The sequence below is a fragment of the Drosophila suzukii genome, chromosome 2R (assembly GCF_043229965.1).
Source record: "Drosophila suzukii chromosome 2R, CBGP_Dsuzu_IsoJpt1.0, whole genome shotgun sequence".
NCBI lineage: Eukaryota > Metazoa > Arthropoda > Insecta > Diptera > Drosophilidae > Drosophila > Drosophila suzukii.
The window spans coordinates 9656091-9671416 of NC_092081.1; the positions used below are offsets into that span (position 1 = coordinate 9656091).

The following is a 15326-nucleotide window of genomic DNA, read 5'->3' on the forward strand; positions in this document are numbered from 1 at the left end:
ACTTAATAAAACTCATATTGCTTTTAACTTTTTATGTAGTATAACATCTTAAAACTATATAAAATGTCTGAGTACTAGAATATATATCGTTCGTAGGAACTTGGCCACTCCATGGGGTGAGCAAAGTATGGGAGGTCCTCGATGAATTTTTGAGTCGTATCATCGCGCTTGCTTAGATGGCTCATATAGTGCCCAGATATGCCCAACTGTACTAAGGGACCGTCGAAGTTTCCGTCGTCCTTCTGCGGGATATAAATACAAAAATGAGGTTTTAATGAGGTGTCACTTAAAGAATATTTTAGTTACCCACCGTCATTTCTAAATAGAACTCGACAGCCGAGCTGTCGCTACCGTATCCAAAGAAAATGTGGTATGGAGGCTTATAGACTGATGGATTGTCAAGCATTCCCTTGAGGAAAGACCAGTGCAGCATTCTCACACCGTCCATGGGTTGTATAAAGAAACTCATTCTTGGTGGACCTTCTGAGACGATGAAGTGATAACGAACTTTCTGGTCAGTCTCGGTTCCCAAAACCGTCTTGTTCTGAAGCTGCAAAACCGGAGAACCAGGCAAATCAACTGGCTCTTCTCGAGGCAACCAACGTGCGTCTTTTACGGCGGAACACCAACGATGGTTAAAGCATGGAAGGCCACAATACATCTCCGATTCGCATTGCTCATCGAGTCTAGTGAGTCCAGTGAGGTTGATCTTGTCGAGCAGAGGTGCCTCTAGACGCCTGTCCTGCAAATCAAAGTAGTAGCCACTGTCCTCCAAGCTTATGGAGCCATCGTACTCGTAGAACTTGCGATGTACCTCCTAAGAACGCGACCGAGAAATACTATTAAACAAGGCCTTTTATCTGGCTTTACTTATCACTTACCAAAAAGTGTAGACGCATCACATTTGTTTTTGCGCGATAGGGAAAGCCCACATCCGAAACGGAGATCATGCAGAAAATAAACATTACTAATGCCAAGCCACCAACCATGCTTTTGGGTCGCTTAAAGATGTTTACAAGAGGCGCCTACAAAAAAGCCTCAGTCAGCTAAAAAATTGTTTATCAAAGCTATATGATAGCCTTACCAAAAACACCATTGCCAGAATTGAGCCCAGTGCGCACTCTAGGGAGATCAGTAAATCAGGGTTTGCATCCATGCCCTTGCGGCTCGTCATCGGAATTGTGATGACCAGAAGGGCGAGAAACAGATAGGTGAAATACAAAAATGGGAGTACCTGGCAGACACCAAGCACCACAGCCCAGAGATTACCTAAATCAGGAAGAAGGTGTCATTCAAATCATTTTAATCTTATACTAGCCTTACCCTTATCATGAAGTCGACTGGCCAGGTTTATGATCAAAGCTCCCAAGTAAAAGAACACACACATCATAAAAAGATATGCCGTGCGAATGCCCACAGCCGTGAGTAAAATGCAAAGTACTGCCAGTAGAACACAGTTAGCATGTCCGACGATTTGTAGGTGGTAGGTGTGCGGTATTTTTTCCTACGTAGTCAAAAGAAAATGTAAGTATACATTTGGAAAAGAATATATATAATTTTCAAACTTACACTGGGACGCAGAGACAAGTAAAGGGTGGCGGGTAAGACTAGACCAATAACTGAGGGGCAGATAAAGAGACCAATAACCAACCAGCTGTTGCTGAAGTAGGTCATCGTGCGATCACCGACATCGTAGAACACAGACATCAGCAGTGGAAAACCAAGGGCCAACAAAAATCCCAGTATTGCTAGGAGGAACTGCATTCCAAAGGCCCGGGCATAGGTACCCACGTTCCGACCCGTAACCCTAGCCATGCGCCACAAGGAGACACAAATAGCAAGGATAGCTCCCAAGGAAAAGGAAATATTCAGAGCAGTGCCCGTAGACTCGGTGTAGTAAACGAAGAAAAGGCCCAAATAGTCAAAGAAAACCGAATGACCCTTTGAGTGAGCCTGGTGAAAGATATATATAAGACATTGAAGTTAAGTAAGCCGAATTATTTCGATTTCCCACCTCAGTATCATACATTTCCTCGGCATTGGATATACTGCGAACCAGAGAAAGTACATTATCGCCAGTGTTTTGCAGTGCACCTCGGGATATAACTTTAAATCGATCGAATTTGGTGTGGTAGACAAAGCCGTTATAGCAACCAGCCATGTCTAGACCTGGATTAATATAGAACGAGAGACAGAAATGTATATACCACATAAACATATGTACTTGAGAAACCCACCTGGCACCGGTCCAAAGTCTCTAAAAATTCGGAAATCCGTATCCGAGGGTATCAGATCAGCCTGGAAAATTTCCTCGGCCATCGTGGTTGCAAACGGATGCTTGGCACTCTTTTTGTATTGCTAAAGTGCAAAACAACGATTTTTATTGGATATAGTACCGTAAACGATGATAAGATAAGCGTGCCAGTAAAAGTGTTTTCAATGTTTTACGGCTCGGCTATTAAGATAAAATTCAAGTGGATTGCGCGATTTTGACTTGCCTTCATTAGCCAGGGATGGTTGGGACCCCCCTGGAAGAGAATTTCGCGACCGCCAGCACCGGCCGAATCCAGATTGACTAATGCTCTGATTTGTGAGACTCAATGTTAAGAGTGGGCAAGGGAAATGTTATAAACCACTTACTTGCAGTTGGCTGACCACCGGTGGTTCGATATAAACGAATGTGATCCATGGAAGGGCTGCTCCTCGGCGCCATTAAACAGAAACACAATAGGATGCAGGAAGGGCTCCTCGGATGTGGCCATCAGACGCAGTGTCTCCAGCATGGTCACAATCATGACCTCCGCGTCTCCAGTTCCTGCACATAGAACTCAAGACTGAATCCTGATCTTGGGTCACCAACTTGTAGATTCACTTACCCACACTGCTGGGCTTAGAGTCGTAATGACTGTTTACCAAAAGATAGGAGGTGCTGTTGGAACTTTTGGAACTAAGCTTCACCACCACGTTTTGGATGCCCTGGTACATGTTTATCATTTGCCAGTGCAGAAAGGCTCCACTGGAGCGCTGTACGTCCACCTCCATTTCATATAGATCGTCTCGCATCTCCTCACGCACCTTGGATATCTCGTCGAGCAGGAACTGAACCATGAGAACCTCCGTCACGTAATCGCCAGCTATCTTGGGACCCATGAGATCTAGCTGGAGCAGTATGCTTTCAGCACGCTGGGCCACAAAGGTTCCCGGTAAGTTAGACTCCTCCTCTATTTTTACACCAGTTGGCAGGTGATTAAAAAGGGGATAGCACACTGCGAAGAATAGTCCGACCCAGAAGAGCAAGTACACAGGAGCGTAGTACCATTCCAATTGCTTAGGGTTACCGTCCTTTTCCTTCAATTTGATTAGAGTATCGTTGCTGCAGCCCTCTTCAGGATCTATGCTCTCAGTAACCAATTGCAAGGTGTTTTTTTCGTTCCCATTATACGATGGTTCCAATTCCTCTGAAAGTCTATCCTCTTCAAAACCTCCATTGTGCTTTTCCATAACGACAGTTCGCTGATTTAATCAGCATAAAATCACAACGAAGTACCACGCGCGACTGAGCAAACCTTTGCCGAGTTTATCAGATTTAAACCTTTTTAAGGCTGTTTTGGGATTGATATTCAACTTGGAGTCCACAGACCCAGTATATTTATGGGTACATATATACCTCATTTTTATTATCTTCCTAGAGTCAAAGTCTTCGGCAATCTTCATAAAGTGATTTCATTTTATATCTCGGCATCCGGATAATGCTACCTAGCGATGAGTACCAAGAAAATAGGTCCGAAGCGATATATCCACCAAAATTAAACAGGTTAGATCATATAAACTCATTATTTATTTATTTATTTTTAAACTGTTAACAATTAATTAAAACTTTAAGTATAATAGATTTGTGCTTTTTAACATCTGTTCCTTTAACTCCATTGTGTTTTTTGAAAATCAAATTTTAGTTTTCCAAAGTTAGCTTTATCCTATAAACATGATGTCTAACGATTACAACCAAAATATTATCGATACTATTTTTCCATCCCAAGCGCCTTTTCATTGAGACCAAAATATACCAAGGGCCCATGAACAGAAATATTATTGCTTTATAAAGATAACAAAATGACCATAAACTTTGCATCGATTTTATAAAACCTAAATCAAATGCGGTAAAAAGATAACATCTAGATAAGGCACCTAATTATTATGAGTTTTGGCAAGCAGTTCATTTCGAATCAATGTGGAAAGCTGCACTAAAAATTCCAAGCCCATTCCAGACTTACTATTAAAGAGGTATAGTAATTATAGAAACGAAAAAAAGGGTATCGTGACATTTTCTTTGCTGGAACTCCATTTTTTTATATTTGCAGAATTAGGAAAGATAGAGTAGATTTTAAAATGTCAATATAAAGCATCTGGACACTAAATATATTTAATGTATTTCAGAAATATATCTGTCTGCTCAAATATTAAATTTTATTACACATAACTTTGGATTTGTATAAAAGTTCTAAAATATGTATCCCTTAAATATTGATGGCCATTCCATAGCATGAACATAGTTAGGTAGGTTCTCCAAAAATTGCTCGGTCTCTGCATCCCTTTTAAAATCGTAGCTGACAAAATGTCCCACAACTCCAAGTTCCAAGATAGGAACACTAAAGTCTCCGTCGGACTTCTGCAATAAAAAAGTTGAAATAGGTTTCCATAGTTATTATATAATTGACAAACTCACCGCTAGTTCATATAAAACTTCAAAGGACTGTCGTCTTTTCCATATGAGAAAAATATAAAATAAGGTGGCTTGAATGTATCCTGGTCATCTAATAATTTTCGTTCAAATGACCAGTTCGTAACATTAGCAATACCCACTGGTTGGATGAAAACGTTCATATGGGGCGGTCCAGTGAGTTCAAAGTTAAATCGAACTTTATTGTCTGCGACCAAGATTGTCTTTTCCAGTAACTCCAAGGTTATTTCCCCAGGACTAACCACTTCGCGAGGTAGCCATCCTGCATTTCTAACCCCGCCACAAAAGTAGAAGCAGGGTGCCCCGCACATCACATATTTATCGCAGTCAGGCTCCATGGAGACCAATCCTGTCAGGTTGACACCGGAGTCCTCCAGCGGGTTTAGACCGCGTCTATCCTGATATACGAAATAGTAACCAGAATCACTGTGACTCACCGTGCCATCGTAGCCGTAGAATATTCGATTAGTTTGCTTTTGGAGAAATTATTTTAGTTTTGAGATCTTTATAAAGCTTATTGAGCTTATTACCATGAATGTGACTCGCATCACATTTGTTTCGGCACGATAGGGAAAGCCCACCTCTGAAACAGCGATCATGCAGAAAATAAACGTAACCACTCCGAGTCCGAGAAGAATGAGCTTTGGCCACCGAAAGACGTTTATAAATTGAGCCTAATGTCCAATGTTAAGGAATTATTTGAAGTCATAACTTAAAAATATTCACTTACAACAAATCCCAGAGCAAAGTATGTACAAAAAGCACACAAGAGCGCTATTATTAGATCCGGATTCGAACCGATTCCGTTTCTTCCTGTGATCGGAAAGAATACTACGAGCACCATATAAAACAGATAGCAAAAGTAACAGAATGGAAACACCTGAAGAAGTATCACAATCACGGACCAATAGTAGCCTGAAATATGTTACAGTTAAAGGTTTCACTTAAAACAGCGATTATATAATGTCTCACCGCGATCATGCAATGTGCTTAGCAGATTTAACAGGAGAGCACCTCCGTAGAAGATCAATGATATGAGGCACAGATATTGAGATCTGATGCCAACAGCGGTTAAAATGAGAATGAGAAGGGCCAAAACCACGAAGTGGGCGTGGAAACTCATCTGGATGAGGTAAGCATGGCTCAGTTTATCCTGAAATTGAACATAAGTGTTGTAGTCAGAAGTTAAGTTATCCAAGTGAATAGCCTTACATTGGGCATCAGGGTATAGTAGAGAGTCAATGGAAGTACTAGTCCGATGACAGCGGGAAATACGTAGAGGCCAAAAACCAGCCAATTGCTGGTAAAGTAAGTCAGCGATCGATCTCCAGCATCGAAAATAACAGCCATTAATAATGGCAGGCAAAAGCACAGTAAAGCTCCTACCACGTGCAATCCCACGACAATCAGGAACCATAGCGAAATTTGTCCCAGGGTCACCTCCGACTGGCGGGACATTCTCCAAAGGGAACAACCAACCAAAACCAGACTGATCACTCCAATGCAGCAGTTCAGAATAATACCAGTATTTTCCGTATAGTACACAAAGAAAAGACCGAGGAAGTCAAAAAATACTGCATGGCTGTTATCAGATTCCTAAAAATGAATGTGTTCAGATTAGTGGAATGAAATTACCATAAAAAGAAAATACCTCGTTCTCATATAATTCACTGGCATTCGCAAACGCCCTCGCAAGGGCAAGAATATTGTTACCAGTATTCTGTATTGATCCTCCAGGAATCACCTTAATTGTGTCAAAGGCTGTGTGGTACACATATCCATTATTAGCCTGGGCAATGTCCAATCCAGGAACATTTCCATAATCGCGGAAAATTCGGAAGTCCGTATCAGAGGGGATAATACCAGCCTGCCAGGTTTCCTCGGCTAGTGTCGTTGCGAAAGGGTGTTTGGCATGTTGCCTATAGTACTACAAAAAAGGAGAAAGTAAATACTCATCTGGTATAAAAATTACTCGTACCTTCATCAGCCAAGGATTATTGGGACCACTCTGAAACAAGAGATCGCGTCCTCCGCTACCACCCACCTCAAGGTTTATAAGGGCTCTATAAGAGGTATTAGAATCACAAATATTTTCAATGCTTCCCGACCTTTGACCCACTTGCAATTCGTTGCCCATTTGTGTTGCGTAATAAAGCCATGGGCACCCTGAAGGGCGTTTTCTTCGGCTCCATTGAACAGAAATATAACGCCATTCTCAAATGGCGTATCAGATGTCGCCATCTGACGTAAGACCTCCAGCATTACCACAACCATGGTGCCATCATCTCCAGATCCTATTATTTGGTATTAAGTCTCTATATTTTCGAAGTGCATTCATAACACTCACCTGGACTGCCTGGCTTGGAGTCGAAATGACTGTTGATCAGGAGATAAGACTCTCTTTGGGAATTCTTAGCACTTAGTTTAACAATTACATTTTGGACACCTTGGTACATGTTTAGCATACTGCTAAACAAAAATCCACCAGTGGATAACTGGACGTCAATATCGAGCTCATAAAGATCGTTGCGCAATTCCTTTCTAATCTTTTCCACTTCATTTAAAAGAAAGGCAACCGTTTCCACCTCATTCGCTTGGCTGCCCACAACTTTGGGTCCAATCCGTTCAAATTCATACAGCAGTCTTTCTGCCCGTTCCGCCACGAATTCTCCTAGCCTCGCTGGCTCCTCTGCGATTGTTATCCTATCTGGAAGTCTGTTGAAGAGCGGAATCACGATGGCAAAGAACAAAGCCAACCAGAGGAGCAGAAAGGACGGAGCGTAGTACCAAGATAGCCTCCGCCTGTCTTCAGGTCGACCCTTTAGCGATGCAGACTCCACGACTTCTTCGTCAAGGGCAATCTCCTTTAAAAATTCAGTCAACGAAATAAGTTTTTTTATATTCCAGCAAGCCCACACTCACTTTATCAATCTTTTCGTTCATGATAATATCATTAAGAACTCGAACTGCTTCGATTGCAAATTCGTGAGAAACTGAACTTTTGTTCTACGGACGCATAGCCTCAAAGCTTTTCATCATATCATGGACTATAAAGATAAAGTTCTGACGCGTCAGTTTAAGAAAAGAAAGGAGAAAAATATTACCTTATCACATATATCTTTCCAGCCCCAGGTTCAGGAAATATACGAATGCTTACAGGCGCATTCGGGCAGGTAATAAATAGCAATTTATGATAAAAATGTTAGATGTATATGTACAGAGCTCCAATACACTTTTTTCAATATGGTAAAGTCAATTTGTTATGCCGTCCAATTAAGATAAATATGTACATAAGTGTGTCGGTCTAAAAATTTATTAGTTTTTCTCAAACTACTCCCAACAATCTTTGGTATGTAACAAAATTAAGCCAAAAAAACCGGAAGGGTTAGATTGGTAATGGGATTCATAAGGGCAGCCAATGGATAGATTCCATTGAGCAATAATAGCATATTTAAAGCTATTAAATACCTAAAAAATATATCGCTTAAATATAGAAGGCCATTCCATAACGTGGACAAAGTTAGGAAAGCTGGCCACAAAATCTTTAGCCTCTGCATCTCTTTCGTACTCGTAGCTGACCCAGTGTCCCACAGCTGCGAGTTCCAAAGTAGGATTATTGAAATCACCATCAGACTTTTCCATATCAATGAAGAACTTCAGCGAGGAATTATCTGTTCCGTAGGAATGAAAGATCTGATAAGGCGGCTGGAACTCTTCCGGTTCGTCCAACATTTTCCTCACAAAAGACCAGTTGTCAACTTTGGCGGAGCCCACCGGCTGGATGAACAAATTCATATGGGGCGGTCCAGACAGCTCGAACTCCAATCGCGCTATTGTTCCAGACTCCAAGACCGTCTTTCCCAGATACTCGAGGGTTAATTCTCCGGGTATAATCACCTCCGACTCGCGAGGCAGCCAACCATCCCACTGGCGCCACTTGCACCAGCTGTAGTAGAAGCACGGAATTCCGCACATTACGTAATCGTCGCAGTTGTTTGCAACTGCCTCTAGTCCGGTTAGATTAAGTTCAGAGTCCTGGAGAGGGTCAAAGGCTCGCCTATCCTGATAGTTGAAGTAGTAACCAGAATCGCTGCGACTGACCGATCCATCGAATTCATAGAAAAGTCGGCGAGTGTGCTTTAAAGTAAAAACTATGAGATATGGGACTTCCATTTTAGAATTGTAACCTACCAAGCAGTTGGCTCGCATCACATTTGTCTTGGGCTTATAGGGGAAGCCCACACCCGAGACAGCGATCATGCAGAAGACAAATGTGACTACTCCCAAGCCAAGAAGAATAAGCTTTGGCCAGCGGAACATGTTGATAAGTTGTGCCTGTGAAATAAGCGTTATACATTTTCACTTGAAAAAGAAACTATCCTAAAAAAGACTTACCGCGTAACCCAGAGCAAAGAAGACGCAAACACCACAGAGTAATGCTACAATAAGATCAGGATTTGTATTATAACCATTCCTTCCCAGAACCGGAATGAATATCACCAGGAACATGTAGAACACGTAACAGAAGTACGAAAACGGTAACACTTGAAGACACATCACAATCAGGGTCCAATAGTAGCCTAAAATATATCATTGTCAAAGAAAGCACACTTTGATTTATGGTTAATAAAACTCACCACGATCGTGCAGCGTGCTCAGTAGGTTAATCAAAAGTGCACCCCCGTAGAAGATTAGGGAAATGAGGCACAGGTACTGAGAACGGAGACCCATGGCGGTCAAAATGAGAGCCAAAAGAGCCTGGACCACCAAGTGGGCGTGCAAGCTCAACTGGAGATGGTAGGCGTGGCTTAGTTTGATCTGTAATTTAGTAAGAACTTATAGTAGGGATAGTAGAAAACAAATTATATTATCTTACACTGGGCCTCAGGGTATAGTACAGAGTCAACGGGAGTACTAGACCGATGATGGCGGGAAATACGTAGAGTCCAAAAACCAACCATATGCTGGAAAAGTAAGTCAGTGACCGACCCCCAGCATCGAATAGAACCGCCATCAGTAGAGGCAGGCAAATGCACAGCAAGAATCCCACCACGTGCAGGCCCAAAATACTGAGGAACCAAATCGAAATCTGAGGAAGAGTCACCTCAACCGACTGGCGAGACATTCTCCAGACAGAGCAGCCAACCAAAACAAGACATATCACTCCAATCAGACAGTTCAGAATAATCCCAGTGGTCTCCGTGTAGTACACAAAGAAAAGGCCGAGGAAGTCAAAGAAGACAGCATGGCCCTCATCACTCTGCAAAAATATATGCTATAAGAATACTATTCCTAGTACTCTAATATTGTTAAACTCACCTCTGCGTTATACAACTCGCTGGCATTACTGTAAGCACGCACCAGAGCGAGAACATTGTTACCAGAGTTCTGAATGGATCGCCCAGGAACGTTCTCAAAGGTATCAAAAGCTGTGTGGTACACATAACCGTTGTCAACCTGAGCCATGTCCAGACCTATGGAAAACCCCACTGTTATTAGACCCCAGCGCATATGACTCATCAACTCACCAGCTATATTCCCAAAATCCCGGAAAATTCTAAAGTCTGAATCAGAGGGCAAAATTCCACTCTGAAAAATCTCCTCCGCCATTGTGGTCGCGAACGGGTGCTTCGCGTGAAGTCTATAATACTATAAAAACTCCGTTTAGTATATCGGCAGTAAAATAAGTGACCATAAATTCGACCATAAAGTCTTTAGGGTAACAATAGCCATAAGCTACTTTTTTGTTCAGAAATTATGATGCTTATTCTCACCTTCATGAGCCAAGGATTGTCGGGACCGCTCTGAAACAATAAGTCACGTCCCCCGCTTCCGCCCACTTCAAGGTTAATAAATGCCCTATAAATATTATAGTTGCAAATAAAAGTTAAAAACGAAAAGTAAATTATCTTACTTGCAGTTGGCGGCCCATTTGTGTTGTGTAATAAAACCATGGGAACCCTGAAGTGGATTTTCCTCCGCCCCGTTGAACAAAAAGACAATGGGATGTTCAAATGGCGTAGGCGATATCGCCATTTGACGAAGGACCTCCAGCATGACCACAACCATAGTGCCATCATCACCGGAACCTGAATACCTCGATCAGTGCCTAATATGGTATTATAGAACTGATGAAACCACTCACCTGGACTGCCTGGCTTAGAGTCGAAATGGCTGTTGAGCAACAGGTAGGATTCACTCGGGGAACTCTTTGAAGTGAGTTTGACGATCACATTGTGAATACCCTGGTACATGTTTACCATATCGATAAAGACGTATCCACCTGTTGGTGACTGGACATCCACATCGAGATCGTAGAGATCACTGCGCATCTCGGCACGGAGCTTCTCCACCTCGTTTACGAGAAACTCAACCGTGGTCACCTCGTTGGCATAGCTACCCGTTACTTTGGGTCCAATCCGATCGTATGTGAATAGCTGTTTCTGTGCCCGTTCCGCTACGAATTCTCCGGGGTGAAGTGATTCATCTGATATGGTCAACCTATCCGGAAGTTTGTAGTAGAGCGGGATCACGATGGCATAGAAGAGGGCCAACCAGAGGAGCAGGAAGGAGGGGGCATAGTACCAGGACAATCTCTGCCTGCGTATGGGTCCTTTTCTCACCGACAGGGACTCGAGGAGTACAGTGTCGAAGGGATTCTCCTGATCAAAAACGCCATCGGTAAATTCCTTTTTCCACACTTAACAAATCAAAACTCACTTTATCAGTCTTCTCTTCCATGGTCAGATTGCTAGCGGGAGCCAATTCAAACCCTTCCGATGCCCGATCAACGCATAACTGAACGTCTGCACCCCGAGCATATCGACTCGAAGCCTTCCGCCGAATTAGAGCTCATAAAGATAAAGCCGTGTGTCGCTTGATACGATACCCGCCGGTTAGCCGGCGGGGGAACTGCTTTGTCTTAAGGCGCACAGGGCGGCTGGGACTGAACCATGGCTACGGCCATGGTATCTAAATTGGACGGGTTTACGACTTAATATAAATAAACATAAGTGGCGATTCCGACGCTTGCGAGGGGCAGCTGCAAATTAAAGCTTATTCATTTAGCGATGTCTGGCAGATTAAGGGGACGCTTGATGTAGGTGTAGAGATTAATATATATTGTTTAACAGCCACTTCCTTATCGATTGCACTATCGCAGCACTTGGAATGTCTGAATATATAATGGATGCAAAACTTAATTGGTCTGAGTAAATGGATCTTAGAAGATATATCGCATAAATAGAGATGGCCATTCCATAGTGTAAACAAACTCCGGCAAATTCGCTATGAACTGAAGTGTAGTTGCATCTCTCTGGAAATCCTTGTTAACATAGTGTCCCACAACTCCAAGCTCAAATATTGGTCCATCGAAATTTCCATCGGATTTCTGCAAGATAAGTAATAATTTAAAAAACTTTCAGTGTTCTGAAGGTATAACCTACAGCGAAATCAATGTGAAATTTAAGAGGGGTCTTATCCACGCCATAGGAGAAGTAAATTTGATAGGGCGGTGAGTATTTTTCCGGCTTGTCCAGCACATCCCTTATAAAGGACCAGTCCTCCACTGTTACTCCATCCAGTGGTCTTATGTACAAGTCCATGTGCGGCGGACCAGTTAAGTCAAATTCGAATCTTTTATATTTTCCCGATTCCGAAACGGTTTTATTAAGGAGTTTTAATTCCAGTGCTTCAGGTATATCCACTTCCTTCTCGCGAGGGAGCCAAGCAGCGCTAGAAAGCCCCCTACACCAGCTACTCCAAAAGCAAGGAATTCCACACATCACGTACTTATCACAATAGGCATCTATCGATGTAAGTCCAGTCAAATTCACGTCGTAGTCCTCAAGTGGGCGAAGAGCTCGCCTATCCTGGTAATCGAAATAGTAACCCGAATCGTCTAGGCTTAGGCTACCATCGTATTCGTAGAACATTCGACGGGTTTGCTTTGAATATGTTCAGCATTATAAACCAATTTCAATAAGCTATGAAATATTTACTTACTAGAAAGTTCACACGCATCACACTAGTCTTGGGGCGATAAGGAAATCCCACCTCCGAAACAGATATCATGCTGAATATAAAAGTCACCAAGCCTAGGCCAATCAATATTACGGTGGACCAGCGGAACATGTTTATCAGAGGAACCACGAAACCCAGGGCGAAGAAAGTTCCTATAGCGCATATCACGGCAATCAGCATATCAGGATTAGCAGAGTCGCGATTTCGTCCCATCGCCGGAAAAAAAATCACAAGGAATATGTAGAACAGGTAGCAAAAGTACACGAACTGTAAGAGCTGGATTGTCTGCACTGTTAATACCCAGTAGTAACCTGAATATGTAAAATAATTAGTACAGAACTGTATAATATTTCGATTTGCACCTACCACGATCGTGTAAGGTAGTTAAAAGATTGATCAGCAGAGAGACGACATAGAAAACCAAAGATAGCATACACATATAGGAAATTCGAAGACCAATTACAGTCAAAACAATTGCTAGGAATGACAGGACAACGCAATGAGCATGTAAGCCGATATAGATATGGTACGAGTGGTTTAACTTCTCCTGCAGTTAATAGCAAAATAAGAAATTGTAGTAATTTTTCTCATAAGAAAATCTATCCACTCTTACATTAGTTTTGAATGAGTGATATATCGTTGAAGGCAGTACCATTCCAATGATTGCTGGACATATGTAAAGACCAATTACCAACCAATTGTTACTGTAGTATGTCAGTGTTCGATCACTGACATCGTACAGAACTGCCATTAATATAGGTAAGGTTATGCACAGGAGGCACCCAAGAAGATGCAGCCCCAAAGCTATGACAAACAATATTGATATCCTTCCCGGAGAAACCTCAGATACGGAAGCCATTTTCCACAGGGAACAGCAAATAAGAATAAGGCTTATCACGGCAAAGCAACAGTTCAAGATGACGCCAGTCTTTTCCGTGTACGTAACAAAGAAAAGTCCAAGAAAATCAAAAAAGACAGCATGTCCTGCTCTGTGTTCCTGCAATTTCATAACTCTTATAGGTTCGTATATTATCCTTTCAAGACATTCTCCAAACCTCAGTGTTGTACAACTCACTGGCATTGGAAAAAGCTCGAACAAGGGATAGAATATTTTCTCCAGTGCTCTGAATTGAACTTCCAGGAATAATATCGAAGGTGTCAAATGCTGTATGGTAAACATAGCCGTTGCTGAATTGTGCAATGTCCAGACCTTTAAAGATTATTACATTTTTTGGCTATTTCAAATTTTACCTAATTACTTACCGGGAATATTTCCATAGTCCCGGAATATTCGGAAATCAGTATCGGACGGTAGTATTCCTAACTGAAATATTTCTTCCGCCAATGTAGAGGCAAACGGATGCTTCGAGTGCTGTTTGTAATACTAAAATGTAGATGATATTACTAAAATTATATTGTTTGAAAGGTTAATAGGTTATTTTAATACCTTCACTAACCAGGGATTATTTGGACCACTTTGAAAGAGGATATCTCGACCCCCGCTACCGCCAACTTCCAAATTGATGACAGCCCTGAGAGAAATCGTTAATATAATTCAGTGATTTGAGATCTTTAACTTACTTGCAGTTTGCTGCCCATTTGTGTTGGGTAATAAAGCCGTGGGAGGCTTGCAAAGGATTCTCTTCGGCTCCATTAAACAAAAAGACTAATGGATGCATAAACTTGGTCCCGGAAATTGACATTTGTCGAAGAACTTCTAACATAACTACGACCATTGTGCCATCATCTCCAGCACCTTTTTATAGGTATTATAAAAATAAAATTGCATTATTCAATAAATCCAACTTTCGTACCTGGACTTCCTGGCTTCGTGTCAAAGTGACTGTTGATCAGGAGATAAGATGAGCTATTTGAACTCGTAGTGCTGAGCTTTACAACTACATTCTGGATGCCCTGATATATGCTGGTCATAGTTCCCACCACATAGGAACCTGATGGTTGCTGAACGCCAACCTCTAAGTCAAAGAGATCGCTGCGCATTTCTCTCCTAATCTTTTCCACCTCATTTAAGAGAAATGCAACAGTCGTCACCTCATTCGCTATGCTTCCAACCACTTTGGGTCCGATACGATCGAATTCGTAGAGTATTTTCTGCGCTCTCTCGGCCACAAATTCTCCGGGCTTAAGTGGCTCGTCGGCAATTGTTATTCGTTCGGGTAGCCGATAAAAGAGCGGAAGTACGACGGCGAAGAATAGCGCCACCCAGAGGAGAAGGAGGGAGGGTGCATAATACCAGGGCAGTCTTCTTTTTAACTCCTTTTCTTTTGACAAGACATGGTAGAGAACGGTGTCCGAGAAGCTTTCCTGGATATTTTAGTGATTAATACTCATAGAACATATTTTTATTATTAGGTACTCGCTTTATCCCCGTCAGCTTGCAGTTCCATAATTACAGCAGAATTCTCCGGGGAGAACCAAGTAGAGAACCTTTCTGACTCCCAACAGCCTTGCTACTAAATGTTTGTGGTCTGATTACTTCGGATCGAATTGGCACTCTTTAGTTTATAAAGATAGCCTACTGAGAACCTTGATAGGAAACCGATTA

The 15326-nt window shown here is 42.1% G+C and overlaps 4 protein-coding genes and 1 long non-coding RNA gene across 6 annotated transcripts; 1 reads left to right on the forward strand and 4 right to left on the reverse strand.

Annotated features, from left to right (window-relative positions):
- Positions 1 to 17: 17 nt before the first annotated feature.
- LOC108009569 (endoplasmic reticulum metallopeptidase 1) lies at positions 18 to 3528 on the reverse strand. Its single transcript, XM_017074032.4, has 11 exons — positions 2877 to 3528; positions 2641 to 2815; positions 2499 to 2583; positions 2238 to 2358; positions 2015 to 2169; positions 1570 to 1953; positions 1324 to 1504; positions 1085 to 1269; positions 882 to 1025; positions 311 to 817; positions 18 to 242 (listed from the first exon to the last, which is right to left on the reverse strand). Exons 1-11 carry the CDS (start codon positions 3499 to 3501, stop codon positions 75 to 77), a joined length of 2730 nt encoding a protein of 909 aa, XP_016929521.3. The 5' UTR covers positions 3502 to 3528; the 3' UTR covers positions 18 to 74.
- LOC118876986 (uncharacterized) lies at positions 1449 to 11797 on the forward strand. Of its 2 annotated transcripts, none has more exons than XR_011603704.1 (3): positions 1449 to 1524; positions 10659 to 11419; positions 11486 to 11797. It is a non-coding gene; the product is annotated as an uncharacterized lncRNA (long non-coding RNA). The 2 variants fall into 2 exon arrangements; XR_011603703.1 differs by lacking the exon at positions 1449 to 1524 and adding an exon at positions 10383 to 10584.
- LOC108009572 (endoplasmic reticulum metallopeptidase 1-like) lies at positions 4694 to 7748 on the reverse strand. The gene is made up of 10 exons (XM_017074039.4): positions 7661 to 7748; positions 7086 to 7602; positions 6858 to 7032; positions 6717 to 6801; positions 6390 to 6665; positions 5951 to 6334; positions 5711 to 5891; positions 5469 to 5653; positions 5269 to 5412; positions 4694 to 5211 (listed from the first exon to the last, which is right to left on the reverse strand). Exons 1-10 carry the CDS (start codon positions 7679 to 7681, stop codon positions 4726 to 4728), a joined length of 2454 nt encoding a protein of 817 aa, XP_016929528.3. The 5' UTR covers positions 7682 to 7748; the 3' UTR covers positions 4694 to 4725.
- On the reverse strand, positions 8036 to 11572 carry LOC108009570 (endoplasmic reticulum metallopeptidase 1). The gene is made up of 11 exons (XM_017074037.4): positions 11459 to 11572; positions 10884 to 11400; positions 10653 to 10827; positions 10513 to 10597; positions 10267 to 10387; positions 10058 to 10212; positions 9615 to 9998; positions 9376 to 9556; positions 9134 to 9318; positions 8930 to 9073; positions 8036 to 8875 (listed from the first exon to the last, which is right to left on the reverse strand). Exons 1-11 carry the CDS (start codon positions 11477 to 11479, stop codon positions 8207 to 8209), a joined length of 2637 nt encoding a protein of 878 aa, XP_016929526.3. The 5' UTR covers positions 11480 to 11572; the 3' UTR covers positions 8036 to 8206.
- Positions 11798 to 11838: 41 nt separating the features above from the next.
- On the reverse strand, positions 11839 to 15273 carry LOC108008168 (endoplasmic reticulum metallopeptidase 1). Its single transcript, XM_065863863.2, has 11 exons — positions 15142 to 15273; positions 14575 to 15085; positions 14342 to 14516; positions 14208 to 14292; positions 14024 to 14144; positions 13816 to 13970; positions 13374 to 13757; positions 13127 to 13307; positions 12743 to 13071; positions 12184 to 12684; positions 11839 to 12128 (listed from the first exon to the last, which is right to left on the reverse strand). The coding sequence occupies exons 1-11, from the start codon at positions 15166 to 15168 to the stop codon at positions 11961 to 11963; spliced, it is 2637 nt and encodes an 878-aa protein (XP_065719935.2). The 5' UTR covers positions 15169 to 15273; the 3' UTR covers positions 11839 to 11960.
- Positions 15274 to 15326: the final 53 nt, after the last annotated feature.

What these genes read in the sequence shown, in the direction of transcription:
- LOC108009569 (XM_017074032.4), bottom strand. Translation starts at nt 3,501, where the DNA reads ATGGAAAAGCACAATGGAGGTTTTGAAGAGGATAGACTTTCAGAGGAA. An exon ending in CGGTGGTCAGCCAACTGCAA is followed by an intron (nt 2,584 to 2,640) that starts GTAAGTGGTTTA and finishes CTCACAAATCAG; the next exon opens with AGCATTAGTCAATCTGGATT. An exon ending in ACCATCCCTGGCTAATGAAG is followed by an intron (nt 2,359 to 2,498) that starts GCAAGTCAAAAT and finishes TTTGCACTTTAG; the next exon opens with CAATACAAAAAGAGTGCCAA.
- LOC108009570 (XM_017074037.4), bottom strand. Translation starts at nt 11,479, where the DNA reads ATGGAAGAGAAGACTGATAAA. An exon ending in TGGAAGAGAAGACTGATAAA is followed by an intron (nt 11,401 to 11,458) that starts GTGAGTTTTGAT and finishes GTTTTTGATCAG; the next exon opens with GAGAATCCCTTCGACACTGT. An exon ending in TGATGCGAGCCAACTGCTTG is followed by an intron (nt 8,876 to 8,929) that starts GTAGGTTACAAT and finishes TTTACTTTAAAG; the next exon opens with CACACTCGCCGACTTTTCTA.
- LOC108009572 (XM_017074039.4), bottom strand. Translation starts at nt 7,681, where the DNA reads ATGAACGAAAAGATTGATAAA. An exon ending in AAATGGGCAACGAATTGCAA is followed by an intron (nt 6,802 to 6,857) that starts GTGGGTCAAAGG and finishes TACCTCTTATAG; the next exon opens with AGCCCTTATAAACCTTGAGG. An exon ending in ACTTTGCTCTGGGATTTGTT is followed by an intron (nt 5,413 to 5,468) that starts GTAAGTGAATAT and finishes ATTGGACATTAG; the next exon opens with GCTCAATTTATAAACGTCTT.
- LOC108008168 (XM_065863863.2), bottom strand. Translation starts at nt 15,168, where the DNA reads ATGGAACTGCAAGCTGACGGGGATAAA. An exon ending in GTGAGTTGTACAACACTGAG is followed by an intron (nt 13,758 to 13,815) that starts GTTTGGAGAATG and finishes ATGAAATTGCAG; the next exon opens with GAACACAGAGCAGGACATGC. An exon ending in ATCACTCATTCAAAACTAAT is followed by an intron (nt 13,308 to 13,373) that starts GTAAGAGTGGAT and finishes TATTAACTGCAG; the next exon opens with GAGAAGTTAAACCACTCGTA.